General features: G+C 44.9%; 12 protein-coding genes across 12 annotated transcripts; 4 read left to right on the forward strand and 8 right to left on the reverse strand.

Moving 5' to 3' along the window:
* Positions 1–92: 92 nt before the first annotated feature.
* On the forward strand, positions 93–1127 carry N7495_000019 (D-2-hydroxyacid dehydrogenase family protein; the record flags this gene model as incomplete). The annotated part of the gene is made up of 1 exon (XM_057202689.1): positions 93–1127. The coding sequence occupies one exon, from the start codon at positions 93–95 to the stop codon at positions 1125–1127; it is 1035 nt and encodes a 344-aa protein (XP_057066762.1).
* Positions 1128–1306: 179 nt separating this feature from the next.
* Positions 1307–1783, forward strand: N7495_000020 (uncharacterized protein; the record flags this gene model as incomplete). The annotated part of the gene is made up of 1 exon (XM_057202690.1): positions 1307–1783. One exon carries the CDS (start codon positions 1307–1309, stop codon positions 1781–1783), a length of 477 nt encoding a protein of 158 aa, XP_057066763.1.
* Positions 1784–1804: 21 nt separating this feature from the next.
* On the reverse strand, positions 1805–2530 carry N7495_000021 (uncharacterized protein; the record flags this gene model as incomplete). The annotated part of the gene is made up of 2 exons (XM_057202691.1): positions 1805–1967; positions 2034–2530. The coding sequence occupies 2 exons, from the start codon at positions 2528–2530 to the stop codon at positions 1805–1807; spliced, it is 660 nt and encodes a 219-aa protein (XP_057066764.1).
* A 148-nt stretch (positions 2531–2678) lies between these two features.
* N7495_000022 (uncharacterized protein) lies at positions 2679–3350 on the reverse strand (the record flags this gene model as incomplete). Its single annotated transcript, XM_057202692.1, has 2 exons — positions 2679–2833; positions 2897–3350. The coding sequence occupies 2 exons, from the start codon at positions 3348–3350 to the stop codon at positions 2679–2681; spliced, it is 609 nt and encodes a 202-aa protein (XP_057066765.1).
* A 563-nt stretch (positions 3351–3913) lies between these two features.
* N7495_000023 (PEX11 domain protein) lies at positions 3914–4703 on the reverse strand (the record flags this gene model as incomplete). Its single annotated transcript, XM_057202693.1, has 3 exons — positions 3914–4279; positions 4328–4482; positions 4553–4703. 3 exons carry the CDS (start codon positions 4701–4703, stop codon positions 3914–3916), a joined length of 672 nt encoding a protein of 223 aa, XP_057066766.1.
* Positions 4704–7606: 2903 nt separating this feature from the next.
* Positions 7607–8640, forward strand: N7495_000024 (YoaK family protein; the record flags this gene model as incomplete). Its single annotated transcript, XM_057202694.1, has 2 exons — positions 7607–7970; positions 8033–8640. The coding sequence occupies 2 exons, from the start codon at positions 7607–7609 to the stop codon at positions 8638–8640; spliced, it is 972 nt and encodes a 323-aa protein (XP_057066767.1).
* Positions 8641–11566: 2926 nt separating this feature from the next.
* N7495_000025 (uncharacterized protein) lies at positions 11567–11956 on the reverse strand (the record flags this gene model as incomplete). Its single annotated transcript, XM_057202695.1, has 1 exon — positions 11567–11956. The coding sequence occupies one exon, from the start codon at positions 11954–11956 to the stop codon at positions 11567–11569; it is 390 nt and encodes a 129-aa protein (XP_057066768.1).
* A 267-nt stretch (positions 11957–12223) lies between these two features.
* On the reverse strand, positions 12224–15449 carry N7495_000026 (uncharacterized protein; the record flags this gene model as incomplete). The annotated part of the gene is made up of 11 exons (XM_057202696.1): positions 12224–12252; positions 12390–12680; positions 12751–13155; positions 13305–13448; positions 13570–13843; positions 13893–14087; positions 14121–14207; positions 14314–14756; positions 14819–14981; positions 15015–15133; positions 15188–15449. 11 exons carry the CDS (start codon positions 15447–15449, stop codon positions 12224–12226), a joined length of 2412 nt encoding a protein of 803 aa, XP_057066769.1.
* A 30-nt stretch (positions 15450–15479) lies between these two features.
* Positions 15480–16266, reverse strand: N7495_000027 (uncharacterized protein; the record flags this gene model as incomplete). Its single annotated transcript, XM_057202697.1, has 3 exons — positions 15480–15775; positions 15874–15951; positions 16026–16266. The coding sequence occupies 3 exons, from the start codon at positions 16264–16266 to the stop codon at positions 15480–15482; spliced, it is 615 nt and encodes a 204-aa protein (XP_057066770.1).
* An 84-nt stretch (positions 16267–16350) lies between these two features.
* On the reverse strand, positions 16351–16620 carry N7495_000028 (uncharacterized protein; the record flags this gene model as incomplete). The annotated part of the gene is made up of 1 exon (XM_057202698.1): positions 16351–16620. The coding sequence occupies one exon, from the start codon at positions 16618–16620 to the stop codon at positions 16351–16353; it is 270 nt and encodes an 89-aa protein (XP_057066771.1).
* Positions 16621–16622: 2 nt separating this feature from the next.
* N7495_000029 (uncharacterized protein) lies at positions 16623–17466 on the reverse strand (the record flags this gene model as incomplete). Its single annotated transcript, XM_057202699.1, has 5 exons — positions 16623–16734; positions 16839–16912; positions 16938–17078; positions 17199–17309; positions 17395–17466. Coding segments are annotated over 5 exons (510 nt in total), but the record flags the coding sequence as incomplete, so codon positions are not given.
* Positions 17467–18169: 703 nt separating this feature from the next.
* On the forward strand, positions 18170–19817 carry N7495_000030 (uncharacterized protein; the record flags this gene model as incomplete). Its single annotated transcript, XM_057202700.1, has 4 exons — positions 18170–18518; positions 18777–18976; positions 19051–19175; positions 19325–19817. The coding sequence occupies 4 exons, from the start codon at positions 18170–18172 to the stop codon at positions 19815–19817; spliced, it is 1167 nt and encodes a 388-aa protein (XP_057066773.1).
* Between the last annotated feature and the right edge of the window lie 497 nt (positions 19818–20314).

Consider the following 20314-nt stretch of genomic DNA (forward strand, 5'->3'; position numbering starts at 1 on the left):
AGCCGGCTAGGATGCGAGTAATCGCGGGGAATTGACTTGACATCTTATTCAACTTCTTTTTCTACTTCTACTTGTACAATCTAACCAACATAATGGCTAAATTTAAGTTAGCCATTTTGGATGACTACCAAAACATTGCACCTCCACACTTCGCCCATCTTGAACACCGCATAGACGTCACCAGTTTACCCGATACACTGGATCCCCGCAACGAGAATGGACAAAATGCTCTCATACAAAGACTTCTTCCCTTCGATATCGTGATGTGCATGCGCGAGCGAACTCCCTTCCGAGCCGAGACTATTGCCGCCCTCCCTAATCTTAAGCTTCTTCTCACCACCGGTATGCGCAACCTCTCCCTTGACCTTCAAGCCTTTGCCGACCGTGGCATTCCAGTGCTCGGGACTGAGGGACGTCCTCCCGGGGTCAATTCCACCGTACAGCACACATGGGCATTGATACTGGGGTTGGCACGATGCACGGCCCGGGACGACGCCGCCATTAAGCGAGGTGAATGGCAAGGTTCATCGCTAGGAATAAATCTCTCTGGCAAGACCTTGGGCCTACTCGGTCTGGGGAAGCTGGGATCTCAGGTGGGCAAGATTGCTGTGCAAGCCTTTGACATGAAAGTCCAGGCCTGGTCTACCAACCTGACCCAGGAGAAGGCAGACGAGCAGGCCCAGGCTCAGGGACTACCAGCCGGCAGCTTTATCCTGTCACCATCCAAAAAAGACTTCTTCGCCAATGCGGACGTTGTAAGTGTGCACCTCGTGCTCTCCAATCGGAGTCGTGGTATTGTAGGCACGACTGAACTGGAGGCCATGAAGCCAAATGCCATGATCATCAATACTTCCAGAGGTCCCTTAATCGATGAGTCGGCTCTCCTGGCTGCATTAAACGCGGGACAAATCCGAGGTGCCGCCATAGATGTTTTCGATCCCGAGCCACTACCACTAGATAGCGCGTGGCGCACCACTCCCTGGGGAACTGAGGGTCGTAGTCAGGTCCTTGTCACTCCACACATGGGTTATGGAGAGGAGGAACTGCTTAACGGGTGGTACCGCGAGTCAGCGGAGAATCTCACACTATGGCTGGATGGGAAGGAATTATCGCGTAAAATGAATTAATATTACTTTGTAAAGAGGAATGAACTTATTACTACTAGGATATAGGATCTAACTCAAGGACAATAATGCGCTATTCTCGATTCTTCGCTTGTGCCGAGGTATACTTTGAACCTCGGCGGGAAGGAAAGACATAAATAACTTCAGGCTTCTTGATTCTTCACATTCTCACCATCTTAACAATGTCCTCAAATCATTCCCCCTCTCATCCCGATCACATACGCGTGCATCGCAGCTCCAAACCTTTTGGCAGTGGAGCCTATTCCCTGATTGACCTTCCAGCTGGTGCTCTTTTCGTCCCAATCACAGGGTCTACACCCGGATCAAAAGCCTACACAACTGTGCAAACTGGAGCTGATTCTCACATCGAGCTTCATTCTGACTTGGTATATACCAATCATTCTTGCTCGCCATCGGTGGTCTTTGACATGGCGCGCATGGAAGTGCGCGTCGTGAATGACCGGCCTTTGAAGATAGACGATGCCTTGACTTTCTTTTATCCAAGTACGGAATGGGATATGGACCAGGCATTTCAATGTACTTGTGGGGCGAAAACATGTAGAGGCTTGATTTCGGGAGCAAAGACGATGCCTCTAGAGGTATTGCAAGATTACTGGTTGAATCCTCATATCAAAAGCTTGCTGGAAGGGTCACATTGAATGGAGTAAACATTTCAATTCTCAACTCCCGCCACTACCGGCCATCATTGCAAATTGAATGCTTCGACGTCGATCAACCTCCCGTTTTAACATGACCAGACAGGTTGCGACAATCACCCACTCGTTCACCTCAAGCCCCTGCAATGCCCCGTCATCAATCTCCAACTTGCCGCCATTACACGATCTATAACGAGAAGTGCTGGGGGTGCGAGTTTCGTTACTGCGAGCCAACTGCGCTATTTGTGTCTACAGTTCAGAGTCTACGGCGCGCAGTACAATTAACTTGACTTTTCCATCTTCCCGTTTCTCTCCCGCATACTTCCATTCATACTCCGCACTAGCAGGTATATTAAAGCGCGCTGATCGCAATAGCCATCTCGGCGTGGCTTGAACCTCATCCGGAACTATACTCGAGGTCTGCAAGAGTCGTAGGATAGGATTACGCAGACCAAAGTATTCAGTTTGAATCAAACTCCCAGCCTTAGGACGCGGCAAGATGCTATCGCCGGACCAGGATCGATCGTGCGTGGAGACATAGGCTATGCTGCCATCTAGGCGGTTGATGATGATTTCGGTCTGAAAATCGGGAGTGGGAAAGCGAAAGGAAAGAATGCCCATGGCATTGACTGGAAGATTGAGTGATGGAGAGAATGAAGGAAGATTGACGGTTGTAGAACTACTGGAGCTCGACATGGAAGATGTCTCGACTTTCGCTTTGGCTTTCATTTCAATAGTTAAGTTAGACATAATTCATTGCATCCGGGATAAAATAGCGATACACAAGTGTCAAGGTGAACACATTTCAAAACCTGAAGTGCGAAGGAGTTTATCAAGTTTCCAGTTTCCTCATTCGGTCAAGACTTCCATGGGGTCTCGAGCCCTCTTAACATCTACCCTAAGACCTTATCTCAACTCCAACCAATAGATCCAAAATTGGGACTCGTGGTTCAGTCACTCGACGTCCTTCAGCAGCAATTGACCAATATTTTTCAGCCTTATTCTGATCTCTGTAGGCACGAATGCCTCCTTCAGCGGTGCGCCAGTCCATACCTAACGATAAGAGATCAGCATATAATTCAAAGTCAAATCATAATAGAGCTTGATGCAAGTTACCTGAGATAGCACCCGCAATCTTCAATTTCTCAAAAGCATCAGCTGCCCAAGTGCGAGAGTTGAACTCTTGAGCTTTGGGACGGTTCGGATCAGCAACCTGATATATGGGAGTTTCAGGCAACATATTCAAAGCCTGCTTCCTAGACAGTACCTTTCCAATAACAGCGCAAACAATCAGACGAGGATTCTTATCGATGGACTCAATGTATTCCTCCTCAAACATCCACGGGAGCGAGATCTCGCCCTCGATGATCTTCTGGGTATTGCGAACACAAAAACTTATAGCTTGGATGGATTTCGGCTGCTTGGAGCCCATTGTCTGCCGCTGCATCATGGGGATCTTGGGTGTAATGAAAAGCACGTAGCGTGAATTTTCGTGGGCATCGGCATCGTAGTAAATGCCCAGTAGCACCCGGGGCTTGTTGCGCTTGATGGTGAGTTTGATTTTACGCATAATGATTAAATGTGGAATGAAAGAGGAGTAGAACGTGTTTGGAAGATGGAAAGTAAACAAGATGTAAATAATTCATGGAAATTAGAATACATCATCTCATACCCTTCACTTCCAATATTCAGAACCTACCTAAATCCACGACCTTTGTACCTAAAGCATATAGCTGGAGTGTAAAGTGGATCGTGTATTTCAGTCTAGCCATCTATTGCTAGTTATATTACGGACGATAAATAATCAATTAAAATTTCGGTTTTTCTGCAAAGAGTCCAGTATGTTCTCCAATGGCTTGAACATGTCTAAGAACGTTACTAAATTGCAAGAGTTTATATAGCATTAAATTGATGAGCATCCATAGCAATTTGGGCTTGTGGTTTAGTGGTATAATACTCCCTTAGCATGGGAGTGGTCCGGGGTTCGATTCCCCGCAAGTCCAACTTTTTTTCTCCCTTATTTTTTTTACCCTGCTTTTTTCAACATCTTTCCAAACAATAATTGTTCATGAATTGAACTTTGCATTAAGAATTATCTCTATGGCTTTATGGTTCTTCTACCTGGATGTCGTCTCACATCTGGGACCAGATATCGAGCCCAGTCCACACTGTGCTGATAACCATAGTTATCCCCACTTCTAAATCTCCAATGGGATGCCACTTCAGAAGACTGATAGGAATCAGGATATCGCAGCTATCCAGCACAATCTTCTTCACGAGTCCCGTCTTTGTACTGATCATAGTGCTCTCGGCTTTCTTAGCCTTGCAGCTCTTTTTCTCGTCCACCTTCTCATCGACCTGAGCCTCCCTCGGCGCAGCAAAGAGAAGAGCATAAAGACTGCCAACAATAGAGACAGTCAATGCATAGAGCCAGAATTTATTGGCCTCACGCATCACTGACTCTTCCCATGATACAGCATAGACACCCATTGCATGCAGCTATCCCGGTCAATTCGATTCAATCCGACGAGCAAGAAAATCACTTACGATAGTCAGATCCTCCAGCACAAAGTAAAGTCCAAAGAAGGTCCACTGAGCCAGGTCCAAACAGCCAGCCACAGACTTCATCTCTCCATTGCTCAATAATGTCGAAACACGTTGGAAGGAGTCGAGAAATCCAAAGAAGCGGAAGAAACGGCGTGCTGTGAGCATGTTCAGTTCATGTACCCAGATTTCACAAGACTCTTCAATTGAAGCTCAATGGCAACTTACACAAAGCTAATTGTAACTTGGTCGTGGTCAGTCGTACAGCGGTGCTAGACACACTAAACACCGCAGCTATCTGGGCCATGGATTGGATCAGACGGAGTGTCTTCTCCAGACCGGCACCATTATGGAAGAATCGCGATAGTTTTGATGCCATTATACACAACGTATATTCTAGAGTAACGTATTTATGATGATTTACAACTAGAAGATGAGGAGCTGTCGCCGAAAACGAAGGCCCCCACCACCCCTGATTTTGGGCGAGAAGCCGCCTACCGCCCTCAACCCTATTCTACACTCACCTTTAATCATCTAATTTTTCGCTTTCACCAGTTGCCCCCCTCGTTGTTTTTGACGAAAATTACACTGAGAATGGCACTAAGAATACTGAATATCCATGTGTTGTCTATACCTCGTTCAAAAGGCTGTTTCCCTTCTCCCCTGCACATGCATAGACAAGTTCCTTTCGCAGCAAGGATTGGTGGGGTCGTATGAGATCCTGGTGATAGCATTTCCCGTGGCAATGAGCACTTCCCTTGAATTTGTGCTTGATAGCTTGCTCTAAAAGTTTGATATGTTGGTGTGCAGTATCGGTGGTGATTCCATGCCGTCTGCCATACATGTGGATATAGAGAACCATTCTTGTGCATTTGTTGGGACACCAACAACTCCTGTAAGCCCATAGAACTGGGTGAATTTATGTGCTTTCACTCTAGCATGTATATACATATAGCTGGCTGTGTAAACCGTCTCACTTTCACCATGAAAGTCAATCAGCATAATCGGCTTTTTAATTTCAGCGCTCGGTTAGCAGTCCGTTTAATTATAGTGCTGGTGATCAATCTCGTGGTGCTGTGCCTCATGTTAGCGGCTTACTTCTGGTGAACGGCCCGGATATGTACGCTGAAATTAGGTGTACGATAATTCTGGTGAAGCATATACGTCAAGATCTTGAGACTGTTTAAGTCTGATTTGTCTCTCTCATTGAGAGGGATATCCTATATAGCTAAATGATAGAGAAATCTCTCTTAATCATCTAAACTCATGATGAAAGGATCTAGGCCCATGCCCGGTATGTCTGGTGCCCTCAAGCACCCCACCCGCTTCTTTCGGCCCTATGATGCTAGGGGCTCTCTTTGGGCACGGATCATAGGTAACTCGATCGCGATTCATACACAGATCGAAATGTGAGAACGATACAATCTCTACCTTATAGAACAACAAAGAGCTTAAAGGAACCCAGCTGACCAAGTCGTTCGGCATTAGGGAGGGGAATAGTTATCACAGAGTTAATAATCGGATAATCATATACCCATAACTACTGAACCGATCCATATCCTGATCCCCTATGATTCCTTCAAGAATTAGTCTTGCAAAATAAAGACTGAGCTCTTGGTCCCAACTATCTTCTCTGCTTAATCCAGTAACCCTTTAAATTGCTGCACTTGTTGTACATACTCGCGAGCGACTTCAATTGGAAGAAGAGGTAGCAGCCGTAGACGATTAGAAGAAGAACATCCATACCTCGGGAAATAGCAGTCGTACTTTGCTTGTTACCGCTTGACTAGGTTTAGAAAGTCGTTGAGATAATCAGGCCGCTCATTGCCAGGACCAGCAGACTGGCTGCCGCATGCGCAACTATCATATTGAATTACTGCTCTAGGTAGTCGATGCCACCGAAGAAGAAACACACAACCGGACTGATAAGGTGGATGCGTTGATCCCTTGGCAACAGGTATCCACGGTTCTAGATGGTCGATGCTGCCAAAGAATAAACACACAACCGGACTGAGTAGTGCGGATGTGTCGATCTCTTGGCAACAGGCATTCACGGTCCTAGATGCCACCAAAGAAGAAACACGCAACCGGGCTGAGTAATGTGGATGCGTCGATCCCTTGGCAACAGGCATTCACGATCTTACGGCCCAGAACAGGCGGTGCACTCTAAGACATGCCAGCTTAAGTCACATGCATGCTTATACGGCAAAACTATAGCATATCGATTTGCAAGGATTATTTAAACGATCATACCCAAACACTTAAAAATTCGGATGTAGAGCATTGGCACCTAACTTTCAGCCGGAGGATAACCTTGTCGCCGACTTCTACCGACGCCCAAAGGCCGACACTAATCAGTGATCTGCAGTCTCAATCTTCAAACACACCCATATGAAGGAACCGAATCTTGTAACACTCCACGGGCGACTGAAAATTCGGGGATGACATCTTCTGGGCGTCATAGAGTTCCATTTAAGGTCAAGGGCGGAACTCGAATAGTGAGGAGGAGTATTGACTAAGCGGGGGGATATAGTAGCTCCGGTCCCGCCCATAAAAGTAATCCATGCACTCTACACAATTCCGAAGTATACACGTGAGTTCCAAAACAACTTGGCTACCAGGTGTGAGCGAGTTGGTCACTTCACTGGGAAAAGTCATTCCCTGTTCCCTTTCTCCCCTAAGCCCGTATCGTTGAGTTAGGGTGTGAGGGGACTCGTTGACCCTGGGGATTGCCTTCAATAGAGCGATGATAATCGGGATGCCAAGGCCCCGCCGAGGCTATGCCAAGGTCGAATATGCGTGATTGATCCATCTCATATCTAGAGGAAGAGATGAGGCTTCCCAATTGAACGAGAGACGCTCCTTTGCTGTCAGCATTTCGTTCCTAAATAGTCCTTATTCGCTGTCGGTAAGCGAATTATGGTGGTCTAGACATTTTCAATGAATGCACGATTTCAGATGCGCTGCATATCTGATTCCAGAGTCACACGTATGCTTGTAGTGTAGGGATGAGTCGAGTAGTCCTGTTTCATCTCCTATAAGTTCGCTCTTATGTTTCTTGGCGATCACCCTGTTTATTCCTTGGACGGGATTGATCCGAAGCCGCACGAAAACGGGGTATGTACCAAATGAGAGAAAAAGAATAAATTGGAATAAAAAATGGGGACGTGGATCTAGTGTACATATATAACCCCCAATTCTCTAGATTGTGCGTTTCTGATTAGCAAGTGCAAAATCTCTACCTGAACTTTACCACTTGAGCATATTAAAATAAAACTCACAATGCTGCAGCAATCCCCTTCCTCCCCAAGGAACATACAACTCCCGGCTCCAGTAGTTGGTGCAGATTTCGAAAGTCGGAACCTATCTCAGGACGGCAATCTTACTTTCGTCTCAAACATGGATGCTCCCACTGAAGAATCAAAATATACACCTGGGCTTTGGTCGTCTGGGGGCAGCACAGCTGTCCTTTCTAACAACCCAATTGAAGAGAGCACGACAATGGGCTCAGTTCTAACCCGTCACTTTCGGGCTAATATAGACACCAAGCATACTGATATTGTTCTCATAATATGTGGATTTGTTGGTGGTCTGGTCGATGGGCTGTCATTCAATGCATGGGGGAGCTTTTCGAGTATGCAAACAGGTAAGTTAAACCTATCTTCAACTGTTCATATTCGCCTTTCTAATGACTTTTAATCTACCTAGGAAACACTGTTTTCCTGGCTCTAGGTCCTTCCGGTCAGCCTGCCTATCCGGCATACCTCTGGGCCAAGTCCCTCATTGCTCTTAGCGTCTTTATCGCCAGCAACATTTTTTTCATTAACTTCCATCGGATATTAAGTCCACGACGCCGCTCAACAATGATTTTTTCGTTTGCTATTCAGTCATTTGCTCTTCTGGCGACAGCAATTCTCATTCAGCTTGGTGTGGTTTCCCCTAAGCCGGAAGACCCACGAGCCCCTATTCAATGGATACAAGTTCTCCCAATTTCCCTTTTATCCTTTCAAGCTGGAGGGCAGATATGCGTATCTCGCATTCTTGCGCTGGATGAGATCCCTACAGTGGTGTTGACAGCGCTTCTATGCGACTTGCTTGTCGATCCAAGACTCACCGCAAAATATAACCCTAAGCGCAATAGAAGGATCGGAGCTTTCCTAGCCCTGTTTCTTGGCGCAATGACTGCAGGGGGTCTTTCGAAAGTCACCGGTATGGCTTCAAGTATATGGTTTGCCATGGGCTTGAAGCTAGCAATCACGTTGGGATGGGTTGTTTGGAAGCCAGAAGGAAGAGAAAAGAGCAATACAGATGTCTAATTTCTGCTCAGGCATATCTTGATCTAATCTTCAAGTGGTTGTTTGTCTTTTTTGTTTTCGGCTTTTCAGCGAACCATATCAATAGCCTGACATGAAGCACTACTAGAACATGACTATTCTCCAAGTACGTTTTTAAATCTGGTAGGATCAGGGTTCCACTAATCCAGACTAATGCCGACCGCAGAGATAAGTGGATAGACGCCTAGATCCTAGCTGTTACGGGGTAGACCCCATAACATGCGCCATACGCTGTATGGCTGTCAAATAGCCAGTCCTATTTTAGTCTAGTTCATGTTATTAGTCATCTTCGGTATGCTCCTTAAGTTAGGAGATTGATATACGAACCTCCTTGATATACTGACCCCCCCTGCCTGATTTTTGCCTAAGACTCCGAATTAATATTTATTCCAAAATCTACAGAATTCTGTCAGCATTATGGAATAACCCGGAATTCCAGGCTACATTATAATTTCAACCAGTTTTCTCTGTCTTGGATTGTAGGGGAAGGAAAGAAAAATTATAAAAGAGATTAGCTCAGTTAGTCGAGCTGTCGCTTTACACGCGAAAGGTCAGGTGTTCAAATCACCTATTTCTTCATACCACCCACCAAGAAGGATAGTGCGCGACGCGGCAGAATCGAGTCGTCTAAGCGTTAGTATATGCTCATCCGTTCGCCCTATTTGAAGCCGCCCACGGCGTCTCATCTCTCAAAATTTTTCATCCTATCTTCGGTGTAACAGGTTGAATCCTGGTGAACTATCACGTGGTTGTACCACGTGACCCACCAACCGTGTCAAATGGAGGTCGACTACCAAGGAATAGTGGATTCTAGTGGGCAAATGAGAACGCAGTATGCGTACCAAAGAGTGTATGTGTATAGATTGTAGAATGGAGGAATCCCATTGTGGGATTCCAATGCTGACTAAAATAGACTAACTATAAATGGAATCGGGCCTTTGACAAACCGCATACCTCACGATTCCACCCCGAATTGTTTACGTTCTTTAAGGATTTTGTAAACAGCATGTGCCTAGCTAGTTCTGAATTCAAGATTAGCTTTAGCCCTTCACAACCTGTACCTGCTGTAGATTAGGGTGGTCTAGTAGCGCGACGTTCCTGAACCCGAGTCGCCATGCACGTGTAAAATATATTAGATGGTCATTCTTGGCTACTAGAGGTTGTGAATCAATGAGTAGGGAATGTTTTGCCCCGATGGCAAAGACCAGGTTCAGAATTGCTAGCCACCGCCTCCCAGGGTGAGCATTCTTATCAGAGTAAAACGACCGGCATTGTATTTGGAAGAGATTTTTCCGAATTATTGGGAAGGTAGGATATATAACTTCGAAGAAGTCGTCGAGAAGTTTCATAGCAAGTTGTTGGGAGGGTCGTCCTAGTGTGTCAACATCGTCGAGGTTCGAGAATTCGCTATCGTCTTGGAAGTAATTCAGGGAAGATATCGAAGGATTGGCTGTTTCCCTGAAGTCAATCTGGTTAAGAAAACGCTTAAGTTTGTATAGCCATGACATTTCTGAATGATCGCCTATGAATCCTAATGCCTGGACCCTATCATCGCGGTTGAAATCTTCTTCGGTGTGGTCGATAGCCCCTTTGTTAGAGTCATCATTGGTACCTGAATGTGAGCTCGTCGGCTATAAATCAGAAGTAAATGTTAGTGGATGTAGACATGTTCATTGGGTTGGGTAAACCCACAATGGGCTGGGTATGGGTCAGAAATTTTACCCATAAACCCATCTTTTTGCCAAGACTTTTATTTCACGTGATATTTGTCACCTAGTTAGTACTAGATTGAGGCAAAAATTAGGCACTAAGGCACTAATTACCCTAATTTAGTTTAGGTTGATGCGAAAATCAGGCATTAAGGCATCAAAAATACCCATATGGGTATGGGTTTACCTTACCCCTGATGGGTTGGGTATGGGTATGAATTTTGACCCATACCCAACCCATGCACATGTCTAAGCTGATATTCGTTCCAACAGTACCAAATGTCGCATCCGAGCACCATGCACTGAGCGCCGACCTAGATCAAAGTCACCTAGGGTGAAATCTATTGGCGAATGAATGCTTTCATGAAATCTAGCTAACAATATAGACCGGCGACTACCTTAGTGAAAGGGCATACCTAGATTGTTCTTAACAGGCCATTCCAATAACAAAAACCAAGCAATTTCTGACACTAATACAAGTAGGGATGGGACTTAGTTGTCTACATTCTGGAAAAGCCAGACTTGTCCAAATTTCCTGCCATTCTAGATGTCGACAAATATCTTTCAACAATTGACAACTGGAGTGAATACGTCATTTCTAGTTACTTCCGTCTAGTAATCCAAATATGTACTGACTCTGCTCATGACAATTTTTGCGTAAAAACGTCTCTGCCTTAGTCCTGATGCGAAGGGCTAATACTAATCTTGAATGCAGAACTAGTGATGCCGACAAACTGTCTTTATTAAGCTTGAAGAGAAGAGAGAGAGACTAGCTATGGACATGTGGCAATATAAGGGATGCGGGTGCGGGTGGCACGTGACGAGCATGAGTGGCACAGGCATGAATGCTAAAGCAGGCACCAGCCTGTTACACCTGATCTATATAATGGATATATTAATGATGCCCATGAAGATGTCTTTCAAGGTGCTGTCGCGAGATTGGCCGGGCTGATGTAGTTGGAGCTGACGCCCTGGTCTCCTTTATTTGGGCTTCTACCGTACTGTTGATCGGGGTGAAGACGTGATAGTCTTTCTTAGTCGGTTCCGTGTCGTGAAGCATCGACTCAAGCCAGGTAGGATCATCGAAATCAGTAGATCGGACTTGAATTGAACGCTTCTTCCAGTCCTTGTGCACCCGAATCTCTATAGAAGCGAATTTTAATGTCAGTTTCAGGTTATCTAGGTATATACTTAATCATTCAAAAGACCCGGGACTCTACTGTACCTTTAACTTGCCAGAGACTAGGATGTAAATGGCCGGGCCCAGTGTAGCTGTCTTCCTCGATGTCGGCTTCCCGTTTCCAGCGGCCAGTTGTATAGGGATCTTCAAAGACCAAGGTACAGGATGTTACTCTGTAAGACCAGTAATTATCGACCGGAACAAAGTCTCGCTGCGTGTTGGCATCTACGTGACAGAGACCGTTGGTTAGGACACCTGAGCCAATCTGCCACAACGGGCTGTAGAAGAGATTGACACCACCAATAATGCGGATTATCGCAAGCGCTTCTGATGAGTCTATATATCCGGCGAAGACGCCTAGCCAATTAGAGCCGGGGTAGGTTGCCGACGTGGGATCAAATAGGTTCATGGTGAAGTGGTGGGTGTAACCACTAAAACCTGTCTGCTTTTTCTAGTTCTCTTGGGTCGTCTAGTTACGGTGGTAGGGGAAATATTTAGCCATTTTTGTTCCGTCTTTCATAAATATGCGACCATTGGTATACTCACCGTATCTTAATGGTGGAAACAATATTGTTGATTTGTTTCTGGTAATTCTGTTGTTCAACTGATGCACAAGCAGTGCTCTACCAAGGATGTAAGAGACGACTTATTATTAATTGAAAGAAGGTATTGTGACTTACAGCTCCTTGCCCACCCTCAGCGGCCCTGAAGTGTCATCATGGTTAGTAGTGATAGTATGACTCATGGAATTTAAGACTCACATGTTAACTATTACAAGATATGCGGGATTAGTTTATCCTAGGTCTCATGGTTAAATCATTCAGGTGGAGGATATAACATACAAGGAAACTCGTCGCAAGAAATACTATAGCTGTAACCTGGCTCTGACACGTAGTCCCCTTTTGGTTTCTTGTTGTACTCACTTTGGGCCTGAACGGACCATAGAGATCGTTTTACCTCCCCACAAGATTTAGTGGTGACGGTGTTAGTTGACTTCGTCCCGCAAGCATAGTCTTGGTTGGTGTCGGTGGGATCGGGGGCATAGGTTAGCAGCATGAAGTTAGATCCCATAGTTTGCTGATTCCACTGGTTGGCGTGACTAAAGAGATAATTTTGGATATTAGTATAAATTCCTGCAAAGTGAGAAATTAAGTGGTCAGTCTGATCCAAGAATCAAATGAAAAGAAGAGGTTTTTCTCGCACCTGTCGCGGTGTACCATGGGCTGATACTATTTGTGTTCTGATCCATATTTTCGATTAAAGCATCTCCGAACCAGGCATAGTTATAGAACATTGCAGGGAAGCGAGCATACTGCGCGACACCAAGCTGGCGTTTCCGGGTGGAAGAAGACGTATCTCCGTCATCCAAAATCGTGCAAGAATCTCCTTCACAGATAATGGGACATGACAGATTGCCTGCAGTAGTAGCCGAGTCGTCGACCATTTGGCAAGATATCAGCCCGCTAAAGCAGGCAGATCCCGTAGTATTGGCAACCAAACTTTTAGAATCGCTACGTTTGGTGATATTGACATCACTGGAATAATCGATATAAGTCTTGGATACCAATTCGAGGGGATCTGTGGGTGAGGCCACTTCATATTCACCCCCTAGTATGCAACATCATCCAGGAACCTGTAAGATTTTTAATATGAACATTTTTTCTGAGGGTAAAAGAGGGCGTTATTCATATATGCAACTTACGACATATCTGCTCTGATAAAAAGAGAATAGACATAATCAGCCCAGTAGCAAAAACCAGCTGAAGTGGTCCCATTGGAATAAGAAGCCTGAGCACTGATTCCCATTCTAATGGTGTTGTTGAGTCCAGCAGTCACATATCCAGACATTAAGTCGCCACCCAAAACGGAAATACCAAAGCGGACTTCCGGAGTGAGAGACACTGCCAGGGTGTTAGGAAAAACCAAGTTAAGCGGGGATGAGATGAAAGAAAATCTTATAAGCCATAGTTCCTTCTGTAGTCAGCGAAGCATCGAAGGTCGGATCGAAGGAGTAATATTGACTATCATTATCATTAAGATCGGCCGGATCCTTACTATCTGCCTTCCCGGCAGCATCCTGTGGGAAATAGACTTCTATGCGGTTAAAACTGACAGAAACACCTGTATTGAGCTCTCCGGAGATACTTAGAGAGGCGTCCAGCTGACCATATAGAGCCATTTCGGGTCCGATGCTGATCAGACCCTTAATTGACATGCCTAGGAATCCAAGTGAAAACAGCTCTACTGAGCCAGAGGAAGATTGCATAATGGCATTCGCCCGAATTGTAAGAAGAATCTGAACATGGGGTCAGTCAAGCTCTAATAACGAACATTGAAATACATACTTCGGCTACTGGCTCGATGGAAAAGTAGCCGTAAGCGGAAATGACCTCTGGCGTGGGCAGGATAGAGCCTTCAAAGCAGTAACCATACTGATTATATAGTGCTAAGTTGATAAATGCGTCAATATCAAAGGTAGCCTCAGTTTTTATGGCTAGGCAGTACGCATAAGCATGGTAGAGTTTCATCGTTTCGTCATACTATAGGGGCAGAGAGCCTCTTTCGTCTTTCACAATGGTTGTCATTTTCTTGAGCCAGCTGTCGAATCCACCAAACCAACGCTTCCGGGATGCCGGAGTATCTGTAATATCCTCCCTACACTTAAGTCAGCATAAGCACTCTTATCCCCAAAGACTTACCTGAACTCCAGCTGGGAAGAACATACCAATACGCCTATAGATTTGTGTAGTCAATCCGAAAATTCACATCGCCTTTTTGCTCCACTGCGGCGGCGGCAAAATCGTAGTCAATAGTCAGCTCGTAAACATCGCTGGTCGAGCGTTGAAAAATATTCGTCTGCCTGGTATCTAGTGGAATCAAGCTGATAAGGCGTGCATATGGACCGGTGCTAATACTATTAGGCATTTTCACAATCTTGTTGGAGGCACTACCTTCAAAAATTGACGTGCAGGCTGAACCATTCATAAACAAGTTTGTGCATTGAATATGAAAGACCTCTACCACATTTTCAAATGTATCATTGCGATGCTTAAAGATGTTATTTCGTTTATGGAATTTGAGGTCTCTTTTGCGAAGCTCCTGATCGTCGGTTAAGAAGGTCCATTGGTCTACCAACGATTCATCGTAGGCACTGGTATCGCCGTCAATCATCACGAGCGTAAAGGGGTCTTCGCTGGTATCGCTTATATCTTCAAAGTGCAACGAGTTACAAATTAGCTTGTTTAGCCGAAGTGAGTTATCGAAAACCTACCTTCATCATTTGAAGACTTTTGCATAGTGTAGTCATAGCTCACATTCTCCTCGTCCGGATATTCAAAAAGGTCCTCAGGATCCATAGGCCAGCTATTCGAGCTACTTGGAGGATCACAGCATAGCTTGTTTTTCCCTGAAGTATATGTTGTCGATGTCCCATTCTAAATGATCTTGGTTCGTTGAGTGATCAACACTTTACTACTCGGACAGTTATCCGAACAGCCATACCATGCGCAACCCTCGTAGGTATCTTCAGACGGGCAGCAGAAGCTCGCATCGCCAGACCCATATTTGTAGTCATCCTGTTCAAGATCTAGTGGCTTTTAGCTTCAGATCTGGGTGTTTATGGAATTGAAAAGAAACTTACTGCTTCCTGCATAAGGCGAAGTTGCCTCAAAGGTATAATCTATGGAGTTGCAAGAATTCCCACAGTAAGACCATGAGCACTTCTCGAGAGCCGAATCAGTTCTGCAGCACAAAGATCTCACACTTGACGCCTGACAGGGCGATGATCCCGTTCGATCGATGTAGGAATCAGCCACCAGTTCAAACTTTCCGTCACCATAGGTCATACTGCCTCCCGAGCACACCCCTTCAGTTTCGCCCTCCCAGTTGCAGCCTTCAGGCATTGCATCTGTTGGACAACATATGAGGCGGTACTAGGAATTGGTATCGGTCTCGTTTCCTGTTTTACAGCTTTCTTTATCTGGGTCCTCAATCATCCCATACGATCCCTGGTGGACATAATCCAAAACACTGTACCCAGTCTTGCACTGACTAGTGTTCCAATCAACATAGTCACTGATGTAACAGTCCGTACCTGTATAAGCTGAGTAGTCTTGCGAAAGTGTCTCTGCATCCAGGGTATCCATAGACCCTCCTGTGAGCAGCCCGCTACTACTCACAGTTTTCCCTAGTAACCCACTTAATGCCTGCCAATCATAGGTATCTTGATCTAAGGACCAATAATTAAGCCACTAAGACAAACTTCGTTAGAATAAGCAACCTTTTGCTGGAACGTCTCATTAGTATTAAACGAGACCCACTAGTCACCCCAGGTCATATAGTTCACAGCATCGGTTTCATCCCAAATAATGACTACATCCTCTTCCTCCATTGAGTCCATTATCTCTGCTCAAAGGTTATTCTATGAATTTGAAATTGTCGCTCGTTCAATTTTGGGCAATTAATGATACACAACATACCTTTATATGATAAAACACCTGCGCTGTCCGTACACGACCCGGCAGTTCCAGAACTAGCAAACGAGCAACCAGGCTCGAAGCAAGAGGTATCTAACATAGTATAGGATCTTCCATAGAAGCCAATTCCTAGAACAACATCTGATGGCTGAACGCCGGCTCTCCACATCAAGTCCAGCGCAGACTTGATCTTAGTCAAATTGGTGTGGGCCAGCATCACACTACCAATCCATCTAAAAAGCATGGAATTCAGTTCAGTTAAATATTGGAGACATAAACTGAAGATTTCATGTTGGGAAAGAATCGTAACTCACGCATCATCTTTATCCTATGCGCCATAGAGATCATATGTCATAATATTGGTCCAGTCGGCTCCAGCGTCCAGCATTGCCACCACATCGAAATGCTGTAAATACCAATAACTAGAAGGGGTCGTAAAAGAGATCTCATACTGAGACCCGGAACTATCTAGGACGATCCGTAACTCATCGATCAGGCGGATATAATTCTCTTTATCGGCTGCTTTGCCCCCACGGTCGCTTACGACAGGATACTCCCAGTCCAGATCCACGCCATCAAACCCATACCGTTGTAGCATATCTAAGACTTGCACAGCAAACGAGTTCCGGCCCTATAGGGTAGATACCATTTCAGACCAGTATGAAGCTGTGTCACCGTCGTTAAAGGACCATCCTCCAATGGAGATAAACAACTATAGGCCGGGATTATTCGTCTTGAGATCGATGAATTCGAGAACCAGATCGTCCTGATCAGAGACAACTGTCATGAAGTCTACCAACCATGTCTTGTTTTCACTATAAGGGGCTGGTGAAAAAGTTGCGAAGGAATAGTAGAGATGAGTTAGGCCCGAGGCGGCAATATCGCTTAGGCTCCAAGAGTCGCAGATGCGATCACTGGACCACCCTTCGTAGTAGCCAATGACTCATTTGTACACATCATTTGAAGAGCATGAGGGAGTAGTTGGTGATCCATAGTTGCTCTGGCAGCCTGAACTGGTATTGCAAAAGTCAGTGGAGGTTCCACAGAACCCCCATTCTGAACAACAGACCTAGCGAGATAATTATCAGATAAGCTATAGCCATGCACCAAGATACTTCAAAGTTATAATTGGCGGAAAATATATGGGTCGAACGCAAAGATACCTATATAACATACATTTAAAGGACAAGTAGTTCCTGGAGTCGCAGCGTCTTTACCACACGCAGCTGTAGCATTACAATTACTTACACAAGTATCTCCACAGAATTCACTCCCATATCCGCAGATCTAGTCAGAGCAAGTTAGTAAAAATAAAAATGTAGAGCACTATGAATTGCTTCATAGGAGTCGTGATCACCAAGGTTCAACTTACACCCTGGTCATCGGTCACACCACAGCAAGCCCCATTAGAGCAAGAGGTGTCTTTATCACAGAAGTACGTCGTCTAGGCATGAGAACGAGTCAATAGAGTAAAAGTAATCAAATATCACAACCATATATGCCCAATGAACCATCTTGTGGTCCTAATTAGGCGGTGCATAGTATATAGGAGGATCAAATGCTGGGATATCATGAAAGAGGCACTTCAATTGAAAAATGATAAAGGGCAAGAAAGAGAAACAGAAAAGCCTAGGGAGCGCTTGGAGACTACTAAAGGGCGAACAGGAGCATAGCATAACATTTCCGAAATTACTATCTTAACACTAGTATTGCAAGTATCATATGGTTTAAATCTATAATTTGGATCTAGTTATCCACTACAGTCGTTAGTTTGAGGCATTTTCAAATCATATGAAAAATTCTCATGCGTGAATTAATGCTTCGGAGATTGCTGATTACCTGATTTCGGGTATAGCGCAAGAACAGGTACTATGTTTCATTTCAACTCCACCGGTATCGTTATTGGAATAAACTTTCAAAATCTTTTCTCCTTTGATGACTGATCTAGTGTGACTAGATGATAATTCTGTGATTCTCTCTTATACTAGTATCTTCCGTCATAATCCCGGGCTTCCTCAACCTTACAGTCGAATCACGCCCTTAAACCCTCTACACAGTCACCTCAATGCTTAATGGCCTTAATAACTTGGGCTGTAGTGCCCTAGCTACCTATCATCTTCTTATTTCTTATCATTTCCACCTAGGCCATGTCATTAACTACGGCTGTAACATCGACCTTGAACGCATCTGCTACCGCAACAGGGACAACTGCCGTCAATTCACGCTGTGACCTCAGCAATATCAGTACCAATACATATGTCACTAGTGTCAATGAGACCTGTATTGATATTTCGCTTTCCGCCAATGTCTCAACCTCAATGCTAGAAAACATAAATGCTCTAGGAGTTGGTTGCAATTACTTATCAGTAAATCAGGAGCTCTGTCTCCTAGGCATATGTGATATCTATTTAGTACAGTCAAACGACACTTGTGCTTTGATACTGTCCACCCTTTCACGGCAGGTTTCGCTGCTGGTCTTTCGGGCATGGAATCCAAGTATCAATTCATAGTGTTCAAACTTGGCTTTATTGACTGGTGGATATATATGTTTGAGGTAGGCTCTAGGGCTGTGTAGCGGCAAAAGTCCCTACCAAGATCCATAGGTACTATCAATGATTCAAATCAGCTGATATATTGATGCTTACTGCTAGTCCACTGGGCAGTATGTCTATTCCAACCAGTTTTCCTCTTAAAGTTGCTAGTTCTGCTGTGTAAGACGTCTATTTACCTACACAAATTCTCTCATTGGCTAAGACCCGAAATGTTCTCGCAGTGCTGTCCCAAAAAATACAGTAACAACATCCAACGACGACTGTGGCTACTGGTATACCATCCAAGACGGCGATACATGCGATAATGTGACGGCCAAATTCGATATCACTTCCCAGGACTTTTACTTTCTCAACCCCCAACTAGGCGGTAAATGCTCTAATTTATGGGAAGGGAACAGTTATGTGAGTAGTTCCTTGTATGGTCTCTTACACTCGTGTAAAGATTTCTGATTCCAGACTGGCTCGTGGCTATATAGTGTGTGGAGGCTGTTGGCAATATCCAGACATACGCTGGGTATTCCACAACTAGCCGCTCGGCATATACTACTCTAGCATCAACCTTCAATCTCAACGCTACCGCTACAGATAATTGGAATATGACGTGAGTTATATGGTGAGACTATTTTTATTTGTGCTAAAGTTGCGTAGCTGGCTTTACCCGACATCTGCGACTTATCCGACCTCAATATTTACATATAATAGCACCGCGGTCAAGCTCACGAGTAACTATACTCTTTGCTCCTAGGCCAGGGCATACTACAATGTTTCCTCTGGCGATCTAACTTCGGAGATGCTCGACGATGCAGCTTGGCTATCAGAGTATGATAGAGTGTGTCTCATTGATGTCTCGCAACCACTGCCTACGCAGCCATTTAATATAAGTATATCCCTTGGAGACCCGAGCACTACCCAGTTCACTTCGTCCACCATATTCTATACAACTTCTACAGCCCTGACGGGGCAGTTGTCTACAAAGATTGCACAAAGTACCACCACCACAGCCACAAATTCCGAGTCCTCGTCGACTTCCACGACTTCATCCTCATCTGCCGAACCCAGTAGCACTGGTCTTAGAATTTCCCCCGATGGAACCTGTGGCGAGTCCTACGGGTATACCTGTGCAGGTTCTCAGTTTGGAGATTGTTGTGACAATTGGGGCTATTGGTACGCGAAAAACTTAAGAGTCTATTATAACTTCACGCGCAGCAGAAAGACTAATACCCTGGTCCAGTGGTTCGACTAGCGATTACTGCGGAAGCATATGTGATCCAAGCTATGGAACTTATGGTATGTTACTATGATCATCACATACGCCACTGATACCTGGCTGAATTCAACATGTAACAGAATCAAATATCTCTTCAAACGGTCTTTATGGCTCAGCCAATGACGATTATACCTGTGAAGGTTCGCAATTTGGAAGCTGCTGTAGTATCTACGGCTATTGGTATGTTAGAGAAAACCTACATAACATTTTTGAAGTTGCAAGTGACAGTGGAATTTCTGACATTAAATAGTGGCTCAACTACGGACTATTGTTCAGCAAGCACGTGCGATAGTTCATATGGAGAATGTGACGCATAAGCTATATCATAGTAGAGTCGAGTTTTTCTTTTGAGATAGCCGATATCTAATCATTTTGAGAGATGGCTGCGTGCCACCTAAGCATTTTAGCGCCATATCCGTACGAGAATGTTAGCATGTTACTGTTGCGACAGCCGAGAAACAAGGCCATCAACA

The sequence above is a fragment of the Penicillium taxi genome (genome assembly GCF_028828555.1).
Source record: "Penicillium taxi strain IBT 34144 chromosome Unknown utg000001l_segment0_segment0, whole genome shotgun sequence".
Classification (NCBI taxonomy): domain Eukaryota; kingdom Fungi; phylum Ascomycota; class Eurotiomycetes; order Eurotiales; family Aspergillaceae; genus Penicillium; species Penicillium taxi.